General features: G+C 56.4%; 1 protein-coding gene across 1 annotated transcript in view; it reads left to right on the top strand.

Moving 5' to 3' along the window:
• ZNF609 (zinc finger protein 609) overlaps positions 1–11028 on the top strand; it is a 69341-nt gene extending 58313 nt beyond the window's left edge. The window contains 7 exon segments of the mRNA XM_030456720.1: positions 4735–4822; positions 5195–6122; positions 6124–7548; positions 7858–8224; positions 8399–8574; positions 9130–9346; positions 9531–11028. Coding sequence (XP_030312580.1) covers positions 4735–4822; positions 5195–6122; positions 6124–7548; positions 7858–8224; positions 8399–8574; positions 9130–9346; positions 9531–9604 — 3275 coding nt within the window. The 3' untranslated portion in view covers positions 9605–11028.
• The last annotated feature ends 2193 nt before the right edge of the window (positions 11029–13221 follow it).

Below are 13221 nucleotides of genomic sequence, written 5' to 3'. Positions count from 1 at the left end.
AGTGGGATGGGCCCTTACCCTCACAGGGCTGATGGATCCTGGTGTTCGGATCCCTCCTGCTCCCACCAGGCTGATGAGTGGAAGAGATGTGGCAAAGCAGATGGTGAAGCTGAGGGGATCCATGTTACTCTCTGCATGCTGGCAGAAGCCTGTTTGGACTCGGGCAGTTGCAAAACTTCCCTTCCTGCAGGGCTGGGTAGAGGAAGGCAATGTGGCTCTTCAACCAGTACTCCCTTTTTGTAGGAAACAGCTTTTGGATTTTCCCTGGGGCTGGGAAATCATGGAGAAAGGCTCCTAAAGCCAACATCTAGCAATGCTGGAGCAACCTCAGATGGTGGAGCTGGAGCTGACTCAGCTGAGCTGGGAGCATGAAGCTCTGAGGAGCCCCATGACAACCCTCCTGACTCAAACATCTCTTTGTCTTCTTCCCCAGCTAGAAGACCTCCTGTGATAGCCACCAAAGGTGTCCTGGTGGGCTCCTACCACAAAACATCTGGTGGTCTGTTTTCCCCACTGCCACTCCAAGTCGGTGTTGGGATGAGGTTTGGTCTTGCTGGTGGCAGGCACCGGTCAGACCTGCTCTGCCATGGTACTGTTCATTCACCAAGTTCGTCTTGTGCTGGGAATTTGTTGTATGAAACACCTTTGGTGGGAGCAACTGGCTTGGCAGTTCCCCCTCATTCTGTGCGATGCGATTTGGATCTGCAGGAGCTTGTTAACTAATGGAATTATATGGGAGAGCATCACTCCATTTGCTGCTTCCTTAGCTTCTGGCTCGCCTCTGTCCCCCATGGTGGAGCTGGTGTCACCAAGCTTGGAGTATGTCACCTCCTTGCCTCTGCTTGCAGTGAGGAGTCTAGGGCCTGCGGCCATTTGCAGGCAGGACAGGCTGGTGTCTGACATGCAAACCCTCAGAATAACCAAGATCACAGTGGAGCAGCACCAGGAAAATGGCAGCAGACTCCATCTGCATCTCCTCTTCCAGCTCTGCTGGGATGGAGGCAGCAGTTGCCCATGGTAGAGCTTTGGGCACTCCAGGTGTTTGCAAACGTCTCCTGGGGGTATGGCAGAGCATGTGCATCCTTGGGGTTTGCAGATGCCAACGTGGAGGCATTCACACTCAGAGCAGGAGAGAGATGCAGTAGGTTGAGAGAGGATGGGGAAGGTTTGGAGGGTGAGATCAAAGACTGGAAGGTTTTACCATAACTGTGAGAAAGCCTGACCTCAAATGTGATGGTTTTGCATGTTGAATGAGTGGCCTCAGCATCACCTGTGGCCTTCAGTCGGGGCTCTGGTTGCTATTGGCCCCTGGGGATGTTTTAAAAAAGCAGTGCCAAGATTGTCCTGCCTATGGGGGGGGGTCTTTGGGACTTCAGAGTGCTCCACCATCCCCTGTGGGGTCAGTGACAAGCGGTGCCACTTCCCACAGACACTTTGGTCATCTGGACCCACAAACACACCCTTGCTGACCCTTCTCTCTTGGAGGGACCCAAGCTAAAGGTTTTCCTGCTGCTTTTTTCATGCTCCAGCATCTGAGGCCCCTCTTGTAGCCCTTGGAAAGCAGGAGATTCAGTGGCCAGGGACAGTCACCCGCCATACAAACATGCATCCTCCCGTGGATGAGTGGAAAGATCCTCTCTGACTGGCTTGGCCTTGGCCAGCAGTGGGTCTGTCTTGCAACTGGCAGGAACTGGCTCTGTTTGCCATGGGGGCAGCTTCTGATGTCTTCTCACAGAAAAGCCCCTCTCTACCAAAACTTTGCCAGACACACCCAGTACAGTGTGCTGACCTTCAATCTGAGCTGGTTCAAGGACCTGCAGGCCGACTTGCCTGTCCTTGGGTAGGGAAATGCCACTGGCTATTGCCCCATTGCCTTGCTGAAGTCCCCTTTACCCCAGAATAAGGGGAAATCTAGCAGAGCTCTCAGCAGCTGTCCTCTCCAGTTAGAGAGACAACATCTCGTTGCTCCCCACCAGCCTTCGGATGCTCCTCCAAGCAAATGGGGACTGGGGACTTGGGGACCTGTTCTTGCTGAAGGTGGCTCAGGAGCATCATGTTGAGACGTGATGAACTGGCTATGCATGAGTCTGGGAGCATCCCTGATCACCATGTCAACTGGCACCCTCATTTCTCAGCAGGGTTTGGTTGTGTTCTTGGTTGGATTTGGGGAATTCATCTCTGCAAAGGGCAGACACATTTCCCACGGATGTGATGGCTCGTGGTGCCCATGGTGCCAGTCATGGAAGAGCTATGCCCCAGAAGGGACTACCTGTCAGAATGTCTTGGTCTGGTTGGGATAGAGGACTTCATGAAGTGTTGCCTTTGTCCATCTCACACCCTCATCAGCTGAGTACAGCCACCAGGCACCATACAAGAACCAGGCAGTGTCTTTTTTCCCATCCCCCAGCTCCCTTCATCCCTTAATCCTGTAAAAATGGATAATCTCCTATGTCATCTTCCTAGACAGCAGCCTGGCACCGTCAGTTTTTCCTGCTGGGGTACAACTCCGTGGTGACATGAGCACTGGGTGACCAAGATGCTGAGTGGTTTGCACCCCAATTTGGGTGATGTTGATTGCTTCAGAGCATCCAAGGTGTTGCCATCTCATAAAACCAAGTAGGGCTGGAGTTATCCATGTGAGATTCCTCCTTTTCCATAGCAGCTTCACCCTGGGGGATGTGTGGGCATTGCCTCCTCACTGCCCGCCCTTGCCCTGCCCCTTTCCTGCTCATCATCCTGCTGTGGGAGGGGGATGCTGTGGTGGGTGGTGGGTGAAAAAAGCTGCTTAGGATCTATCCCCGGGGTTTAAATTGTCCTGGGTTATTGTTGGAGGATTAGGAGGGGATTTGGGATGATTGGTTGCAGCAGGTTAAATATAGGCTGCTGTGTGTTGGAGGGTTGATGTTCCACCAGGGAAGGGAGTGACGGGATGCGTGCCGGCTTGCTTCGCTCCTTCATCTTAAGTCTACCTCCTGCAGTCACGGTGGTGGGGAAGTAAAAAATATGCCAGCACATCCTTTCTTATCTCATACACCAGCCCTGGGATGTGCAGGAGCCCCTGGTGGCTTCTCATGGAGTTCACTTCTAGCAGTGTGTGGTTTTGGCCAGCCTCTGAAAGGGATTGAACTGGTGCACGGCAGGGAGAGTAGAGGGAGCCAGGAGGGACAAACTCATCCTCAGGGTGGGGTCTGGGTTGGAGCTGAAGGTCCCTCAGCAGCACTTGGTCCTTCTCAGGCTCCTGAGAGCATCCTGCAGAGATGCTCTGGCGAGATGCTGGGCTTGGGCTGGAATGTATCCAGCAGCTTCCCTGGATTTTAAGGCCACGGGTTGCAGGCTTGTCTGCCCCTGACATGGGGGGTGAAGACTTTTCCTGAGATGCCTGGGGTCAGCATACTGTTCTCTCCTTGAGTGGAAATGGGTAATCCTAGCAGCTGGGTTTGCCACTGGTTTCCACCCTGATTCATCTCTAGCATCATGTCCCAGCCATATCCATTTTAAGGCAGGTTTCCAGCACCATCCTCCAAGGACAGGACTCGTCCTCACCTGGATGATTCAGCTGTAGATCAGCACCATTATCTTCCCGTTGCCTCTTCCTGCAGCAGCACCCAACATTTTCCAGGGGGGAAGAGAAGTCCTGAATTTCATTTTCTAAAGAAGACCCCACGTCAGACCTCAGCTCCATATATTACCTTTCCCAGAGTCAGCAGCTGTCTGCTGGCATGGCACAGCGGGGGATACAGGCTGAGATTTATCAACATACTTGAGGCACAGCTGCTCTGGGCTCCCTCAGTTCCATCCATCTCCTGGATGTTTCACCCTGCTCATCAACGCTTGCAAACAAGTGTCTTATATCCTGAGTTTTACCTTGCTCAGATAAATGTGCTCAGCTCAACAGACTCTGTTTCTGGTCAGATTAGTTCTGTAGACATCAGAATGGGCTGTGAAAGAGCCCTCAACCTCCAAGAAGTAGTGCTAAGGCTCCATGTTCTCAGTGTGGATGTGAGCCAAGCTGCTTCTCTTACACTGGTGTGAAAAAGCTGAAGCCACCAGGTTTTCTGAATTCCTGATGCTTTTGCTCCATGATGGGAGGAGGTCTGGCCCTGTGGATGGTTCTCCAGGGAGTAAAGTTAAACGGGGGTCATGAGGAAGATTGTTCCCCCATGGTTGGCCTTTCCTGCCAGAAATGGCCATCAGGGTAGGGATGCTGGGCTCAGCTTGCCACCTAGTGGTGATGATAGCCCTTCCCAGAGGGCTCTGGGGTTCATGGTTGTGCATGAGGGGCTGCAGCTCTGTGCTGGGGCCTGCGGCCTTGCTGGGATCTGTCAGCATCTAACCCAGGGGGTCACAGCCCTCACTCCCTAGAGATGGCCTTCCTTACCCTTCCCTATCCAAGCATACATGCAGCCAGCGTGGATCTTCAGTGCTCCCAAACCCTGCAGCACTTTGGGGGTCACCTAGGCTTAGCATCCCCACAAGAACAGGGGATAGTTCTGGGGACTCAAGGGGGAGAGGTTGGGTGTATGCCAGATCTGTGCATCCCCACAGAGGGGATAAGCCCAAGAGTCTTGAACTCCCATCTTGGTGCCCCTCTAGCACCAGAGTCCAGGTCTTGCCTTCCCCATCCCTAGAGCTGAGCTCTTCCTCCTCCCTCTTTTGAGGGGTAGATCCCTCCATCCCAATGCCCAGGGAAGGACCATGCCTGGCACCCTCTCACCCTCTCCCCTCATCTTACAGGTATGCTGGTGGTCAATGTCACTTGGAGGAACAAGACATACGTGGGGACACTGCTGGACTGCACACAGCACGACTGGGCACCTCCCCGGTAAGTGGGTGGCAGGGTCCAGGCACAGAGGGCAAGCCTGGCCACCCTGAGACACCCAGAACACTCTGCCCTGGCCCTGTGAGGATCAGGATCTCATCCTTGCCCAACCAAGCTTGCTCCTCTGGCTCTTTGTCCCCACGGTCACAGATTCCCTCATCCTGGTGGCTGGAGATGGTTGAGCATTTGCCACGGATCTCTCTGGTTTCTCTTTACTGGTCAGTGGAATCCTGCAAGGCTGTAGGATTGCTAGCGAAGGGAGGAAGGAGGTCCCCACCATGTGGTGGAGATGGTGTAGCATCACAGAAGTCTCAGGTGTCTATGGTGAAGCAAAACGGAAGTCTCTGTTAAATCTCCTTGTCCTCCTCCCTGCAGGTTCTGTGACTCTCCCACCAGCGACCTGGAGATGCGCAACGGTCGGGGCAGGGGCAAACGCATGCGCCCCAACAGCAACACACCTGTCAGCGAGGCAGCCGCTGCCTCCGAGAGCAAAGGGAGCAGCAACAGCAGCAAGACACGGGCAGGAGCCAACAGCAAAGGGCGCCGGGGAAGCCAGAACTCCTCAGACCACCGCACCCCACCCGGTGGCACGGCAGAGGATGTGAAGGCCAGTCCCTCCTCTGTCACCAAGCGGAAGAGCAAACCCCTCTCTGACATGGAGCTGAACTCCAGCTCAGAGGACTCCAAGGGCAGCAAACGGATCCGCACAAACTCAATGGGCTCAGCGGCCATGCCCCCCACCACAGCCAAGGTGGAGCCGGCTGTCCTGGACCGGAACTGCCCTTCTCCCATCCTCATCGACTGTCCCCACCCAAACTGTAACAAGAAGTACAAGCACATCAATGGGCTGAAGTACCACCAGGCCCACGCGCACACAGATGACGACAGCAAGCTGGAGGCAGACGTGGACAGCGAGTATGGTGAGGAACCCTCCCTGCACGCAGACATTGGGAGCTGCAATGGTGCTGCCAGTGCTCAGAAGGGCTCACTCTCACCGGCACGCTCTGCCACCCCCAAGGTGCGCCTGATGGAGCCCCACAGTCCCTCCCCATCCAGCAAGTTCAGCACCAAGGTCCCCTGCAAGAAGAAGCTGGGTGGGGAAGGAGACACTGACCCAGGTGCCCTGTCCAATGATGGCTCTGAGGATGGTCCCTCAGTGGCTGATGAGACAAGTAACGATGGCTTTGACTCTCTAGAGAAGCGATGTGTTGATAAAGACAAGTCAAAGAAGGCATCCGGTGCTAAGCCAGAGAAGATCCCTTCCAAAAGCTTGAAGTCAGCCAGGCCCATTGCACCAGCCATCCCCCCCCCAGCCCATTTACACCTTCCAGACAGCCACCCTCACCACAGCCAGCCCTGGTTCCTCCACGGGCCTCGCCACCACAGTGGTGCAGACCATGCCCAACAGCCCTCAGCTCAAACCCATCCAGCCCAAGCCTACGGTGATGGGAGAGCCCTTCACAGTCAACCCTGCCCTCACCCCTTCCAAGGAGAAGAAAAAGAAGGACAAGAAGAAGAAGGAGCCTAAAGAAGTAGAAAACCCACTGACTCCTGGCAAAGCTTGCAGAGCAGAGGAAGGCAAGAGCCCTTTCCGGGGGGAATCCAGTGACCTGGGGACGAAAGGTGAGGGGCTGCTGAATGGCTCATCTGACCCTCACCAGAGCCGACTGGCCAGCATCAAGGCCGAGGCAGATAAAATCTACAGCTTCACTGACAATGCCCCAAGCCCCTCCATCGGTGGTACCAGCAGACTGGAGAACAACAACCCCACCCAACCCATGACCCCACTGCACGTTGTCACCCAGAACGGGGCAGAGGCGAGCTCAGTGAAGACAAACAGCCCAGCCTACTCAGACATCTCTGATGCTGGGGAGGATGGGGAGGGCAAGCTGGAGAGTGTGAAGGCCAAGGACCCAGAGCAGCTGGTCAAGGAAGGCGCCAAAAAGGCTCTTTTCCCCCCACAACCACAGAGCAAAGAGTCTCCCTATTACCAAGGCTTTGAAACATACTATTCCCCTGGCTACCCCCAGGCAAGCCCAGGGCCCTTGAACCCGAGCAGCCAGACTGCAGCCGAGACGCAGGCCTTGAAGCTGAAGAAGGATGAGGAGCAGGAGAACCCGGAGGTGAAGGTGAAGAGTGAGGGCTGCGAGGAGAAGAAGGCAGAGCTCGGTGGCTCCGGCCAGCAGCCCTCCGTCATCCAGCAGCGTCCTAACATGTACATGCAGTCTCTCTACTACAACCAGTATGCCTATGTGCCCCCCTATGGCTACAACGAGCAGGGCTACCACGCTCACCTGCTGAGCACCAACCCTGCCTACCGCCAGCAGTATGAGGAGCAGCAGAAGCAGCGGCAGAGCCTGGAGCAGCAGCAGCAGCGAGGGCTGGAGAAAAAAGCGGAGCTGGGCTTGAAGGAAAGGGAGGCAGCACTCAAAGAGGAGTGGAAGCAAAAGCCAGCCATGCCCCCAACGCTCACCAAGGCCCCAAGCCTCACAGACCTCGTCAAGTCGGGACTGAGCAAGGCCAAGGAGCAGGGAGGTCCCGATATGGCCAAATCCGTCATCATCCCCAAGCTGGAGGATTCGTCCAAGCTGTCCGGCAGCCAGGTCGCCGAGGGGCTCAAGGTAAAGCTGAGTGAGGCCAGCCACCTCGGGAAGGAGACCGCCGAGACGAAGGCTGGCTCCGAGTGTGGCCGGCAAGCGGAGGTGGACCCTCTGCTCTGGTACAGACAGGTAATGCCTGCCCGCTGCCCGCCAGCCCGGTGGGGGGCTTTCTCCTGAAGGAAGCCCCCTCACCGTGGCTTCACTGCAGGGGTTTGCTGGGTCCATCGCAGGAGAGAACATGTGTTGTCCTCTGCTTGTGATAGGACCCTGGGAGGTTCCCTTTGGGCCAGCAAAAGAATGGGGCTGGGAGGCCACAGATTGGCCAGAGAGAGTACAGGGATGGGGAGCGGTGTTCATTGGTCTCCAAGTCCAGCTTGGTTCTGGGGAAGGCAGGGCTGGGAGGAGGTGGCTGCTCTGATGGTTGGTGGGTTCTTGCAGGAAGCCGAGCCCCGAATGTGGACCTATGTGTACCCGGCAAAGTACTCGGACATCAAGACAGAGGATGAGCGGTGGAAAGAGGAGAGGGAGCGGAAGTTGAAGGAAGAAAGAAATCGAAGCAAAGAAGCCTCATCCAAGGAGGATGGGAAGGAGAGCACCAGCTCTGAATGCAAGCTGACCCCCACTGAGGAGGCTCGCATGGTGGGGAAGGACCCCAGACCCAGTGTCCATGTCCCCGTGTCTTCACCCCTCACACAGCACCAGTCCTACATCCCTTACATGCACGGCTACTCCTACAGCCAGTCCTACGACCCCAACCACCCCAGCTACCGGGCCATGCCCACCGTCATGATGCAGAACTACCCAGGTAGGGCACCAGGGTTGTCTCAGGGACATCCCGTCTCAGGCTGTCCTTACTCCTGCAGCAGGGAGTGGCTGTGGGACATCTCATGCCTGGAGACACATATGTGGAGCTGCATGCTCCTGCTTTGTCACCCAGAGATGACTTAAGCCCTGACTGGCCTCTCTTTTCCACCCCCAGGATCATACCTACCCTCCAGCTATTCCTTCTCCCCATATGGGAGCAAAGCCTCCAGCAGTGATGACAGTGACAAGTCTCGAGCCAGCCCCAGCGTGAGCTGTAAGTCCAGCTCAGAGTCAAAGGCCCTGGACATTCTGCAGCAGCACGCCAGCCACTACAAGAGCAAATCACCCACGGTGAGGGTCAGGAGAGCACTGGCTTTGCCCAGCTCTGTATGGGAGCTTCAGGATGATCCCTGGATCCTGTAACCGTCCTGGAGGACTCTGCGTACTGTGGGTTTTTGCCATTGCTATTCCTGTAGGAGACCTTGGGCTGTGGAGTAATCCCATGGCAGAATGCCTTTGGGATGGATAAGCCAAACCTGTGAGCAGGGCTGGCCCAGAGAAGCACTGGGACTCCTCCAGGCCCTGAAGTGACAGAGTGGCACTTGGCCTCAGCCCTGGAGTGGGTGGGATACAGCAGCGGTCTCCATCCCATGGCAGCGGAGGGCCACTATATCCTCCTTGACTGAGCTGGGAGATGAAGTTTGACATGGTGAGGCAACAGCTGCCCCAAACAGAACCTGCAACCTCACCACTTCTTTTGGGCTGGTCACCAGCCATCCTGTTGTCTCCCAGCAGGGTTGTGGGGAACAAAGGGAGGAGGAATATTGTCCCAGCAGGGTAGCCCCAAGTGCCCAGTGTGAGTCTCATGTAGCATTCTTGAGCATGCCTCTGTTTTCTCCTCTCCAGATAAGTGAAAAGACATCTCAGGAGCGTGACCGCGGTGGCTGCGGGGTTGTGGGAGGCGGCGGCAGCTGTAGCAGCGTCGGAGGAACCAGCGGGGGCGAGAGGAGCAGCGACCGACCCCGCACCTCACCATCTCAGCGCCTGCTCTCAACACATCACCACCACCACCACCTTGGGTACTCGCTGCTGCCAGCACAGTACAACCTGCCCTATGCAACAGGTGAGAGCCCAACCTCACCCCCGGTCTGGGCAGGCAGTGGGCACGGCTTGGTGGAGCTAGAAAGGAGCTGGAACCACCTTTATGGAGTCTGAGCTCTTGCAGCAAGCTTTGGTTTGATGAAATCTGTCGTTTCCTATCTCCCCCAATGCAGCTGCCAGTTCCTGACTCCACTTTTCCTCCGCAGGTCTCTCCTCCACAGCCATTGTCGCCAGCCAGCAAGGCTCTGCTCCCTCCCTGTACCCACCAACCCGGAGGTGAGAATGGTAAGGGCTCTGCTCCCGCCGCACCAGCACGGCCTCCCCACTTCACCTGCAGGCAACTGGGCTGGGGCAGAGGTGGCCGGGATGGGGGTGCAGGGGATGCCTCTGAGGGGTTGGGGTTCGCCCGTTGCCCCGGTGCTAGTGGGGCTGACTTACTTTGGGCCGTAGCAGGACGTGACACGCTGGGACGCCTGGGCTGTACAAGACATGTGACTGGCTCACATGGGGACGCGCTGGAGACTCCGTTAGACATCAGTTGAATGGTGTTAATTGTTCTGCTTGACGTTCCTGCCATGATGAGGCAGACTCTTGTCTTCTCCCCTGCCCTTGGACACACATTGGCCCCCCCCCTTACTCCCTCCCTTTTGGCATGTGGCCAAGCTGGTACCTGCGGAAATATTTATTCTCCTGGGCACCAGCGCTTTGGATGGAGGTGACTCACCTGCCTGGTGCATATGAAGAGGAAACTGAAGCACTGAGGTTTCTTGATGAATTTGGGACCCTGCCGCATGTTTGCGAGCTGCTGCTTCATGAAGGGGTTGGAGTGCCTGTGGGACTGGGGACAGACAGGGGGTGCTGCCTCCTGCCTGTTCCTCACTGGGGCTGGAAGGGCGAGGATGAGCTCCCCATGGAGTTGCAGTCTTGGGATGGGAAGGGCTGGCTCATGCAGAGCCCAGGTGGGTGTCAAGGGTGCTGAGGGATGGGTGTCAGCCTGGCCGGAGGCAGCTATGGAGCTGCATGTGGGGACATGCTGCATGTGGGGCTCCCACTGCTGATCCTGTACCCCACAGCACCCACTGCTCTCTGCCTGCCTGGGCAGGAGCCACGGGCATGTGGCTAATGGCCAGAGAAGTGAGGGAGCTGGGGGCTGCCAGGGCTCCCCCCAGTGCCTTGCAGGGTCTGGATGTGCCTGAAGCTCCTGCTTATGGCTTTCAAGTTGGTTTTGTGATTCTGCAGACCTCAGACCTTTCCTCTGCCCTCCAGCCCTGGAGAGTACTCCCCAAACCCCCGGGGAGTGCATCCTGCCCGGGCCTGCGGGGTGAGGGCTGTGGCTCTCCATTGCATCCACCTGCTCTTAAAGTAGTTTTCCCAGGCAGAGCCCAGCAAGGAACAGCACACTTGGGCTCTGCCAGAGGCACTTGGGGTTGTGCTGGTCCCTGCTCCAGCCTTGTGCCTGGGCTCAGGGCACCAGGCCCTGGGGGTTGCCAGTCCCCACTCTTGGCTGCTCCCCAGTGCCCCAGGACAGGGGCTTTCTGGTCCTCTGCTTCCCCAGCCCCAGCGTGGCTCTCCCCAGGCCGATGCTCTACCTCGGCTCCGTGGCAGCCGGGATGCCCCCGGCTCGCTCCCCACTGCCCAGCCTGGGGGCACATGGGGGCCATCAGTCTCGGTTGTGTCTGTGTGTGTCCGCGTCGCACCCGGCCCCGAGGGGCCCTGTACCGGGATGCTCTGCCCACTGGGCTCTGTACATACTGTAAAAAGCAATTGTTTGAAAGCTGTTGTTTTGGGTTTTGTTTTCTTTCCCTGGTTCCCCCATCCCGCTTTCCCCTGTTGGAAAGGAGGTGCTGGCTGATCTTGACTCTGGTCCGGGTGCCGGCAGTGTGGTGGCCCTAACCTGCTCTCATTGGGCAACTCATTTTTCTTCATTGTCTTTGCAAGGAGAGAGGGCAGCATGGCCCGGCAAGCCCCTCGGGGACAGGGATGGTGATGCAGCTTGACTCCCTGAACCTGTTTCAGAGCCACCTGCAGCTGCTGGGCTGGGAACAGCCAGTGTGGGGGTGATGTGGGGAGCCCCAAATCCTTCCCAGGGAGGAGTGTCCCACCAGCTGCTCCTGCCTCCAGCCTGGGCTGGCCTGGCAGAATGTGGCTCCCAGCACAGCCAGGCCCACCTGTGGCTCCCAAGGATGTGGAGGAGAGGGGCTGGGCAGGTTGGGGTGTGGGTGCTGCTGGTTTTGTCAGGTGTCAAAGGAGGTCCAGGAGGGGCTGCTCCACACCTTCCCAGTTTGGTATCAGTTGTCTCCCTTTAGATGTTAAAAGAAACAATGGTTTAAGCAGAATAGGTTTGAGGTTTGACGTTTTTTGGGTTCTCCTGGTCAGTTCCTGCCAGCGGGGCTGGCACCCCGGCCCCCCGCGGCAGTGCCGCTCCCCTGCCTTTCGGGGTCCCCCTGCCCACCGGGCCTGGCCAGCGGCTGGCCAGGGCGTCAAACCCTTGGTGTTTATAGCTCGTTTCCATTGGCGTTGCTGTGTTGGGTTTCATTTCAGTCTTCCTGATTCTGCCCTTCTGTAAAGTGTACATTATTACCAAGTTCCTTGTTTTTTATATATATATATATAAATATATATATATACAAACTGTACTCTTCTTGCCTTTGTACATTTGGGCAAGGAGAGAGAATAAATCTTTTTAAGAGACAATCACAAACCTGTGAGGGTGGCTTTTTCTTCTTGCTCCCCTGAATGCTGGTCCTTTATCCCCAAATGCTGTGCCCAATCATTTTTTTGGGGGGGGAGGGGGAAAGACAGTGTCCCTATCTCTGGGACATCTCAGGGCTTAAGCAGATGTACAGCTCCTGGTGCTAAGCTTGACTGGTCCACAGCCACTGAGGCTGTGGTGGGGTGGCCCCCCGCACCCATGGTTCCACCTGGGGCTGCTGCAGCCAAGCTCAGCTGTGTAGATCCAGTCAGACACCCCCCCCCCATGCTCCACCCCTGGGCCATCAGCAAGACTCTGTGGCCTGCCAGGGTCCCACCCTACATCAGGCAAGCCACAGCCAGGGGCCTCGTGCCACAGAGCAGAGCTGGGTTCTTCCCCCCATTGCCTTGGGGGTGACCTGTGCAGGAGCCAGTACCCAGAGGAACCAGAAGCAACTTTTAGGTTTTTCAAAAGGGTATTTCTGAAGACAGGCGGTGAGCTGAGACTTTGAATTGCTGGAGCCAGGGCAGGAGAAGCTGGTACTTGTCAGAGGAGCCCATGCATTGGCACAGCCTCCTAACTGCAGCTTGTTAATGAGCTAAGGAGATCATCCTCATGCCCAGCTCCCATGATGAGAACTTTATGCATTACCAGAACATTTTACCAGTATGGAAGGAGCAAAGTTGTTCCCATCACAGCAGGGCTGTGCCTGTAGATGAGCATCATGGAATGGCAGGTGGCAGCTGGACCCATGCAGAAACAGCCAGAGAGGCGCTTGCCAGCCTAGGGAAGGAGGTGGGGCAGCTCCGGCTGCAAGAAAGGATTAAATTCAGCCTTTCAAAAGCCAGACCTAGAACTCAGCATGGATTTAGCAAGGATGTATCTGCAGGGTCTCCTCTGTCACTATACTGCAGCTGGAGCAAGGCCAGGGCCTGGTGCAGAGCCACAGGGGCAGAGATGATCCCAGCAGCACAGCCCAGCCCCTGATTTTAAAACCTGACTTTGGATTTAATGTCTCCCTGAAGAGGGGAAAAAAGCTACCAGTCCTTTCACTGGAGGGGAAGGAGGGAAAAAGAGACACAGACTTTACGATGATTTATTCACACAAACTTGTATCCCAGCCCCACCTCTCTCCCCCAGACAGAAACCACTGACTTGTGATGGCTATGGAATGGCTTGGCTTCAGGATTTAACAAAAACCTGCA

Source organism: Calypte anna, chromosome 10 (genome assembly GCF_003957555.1).
Source record: "Calypte anna isolate BGI_N300 chromosome 10, bCalAnn1_v1.p, whole genome shotgun sequence".
In the NCBI taxonomy this organism is placed as follows: Eukaryota; Metazoa; Chordata; class Aves; order Apodiformes; family Trochilidae; genus Calypte; species Calypte anna.
This window is presented reverse-complemented; position numbering and strand designations above follow the sequence as displayed.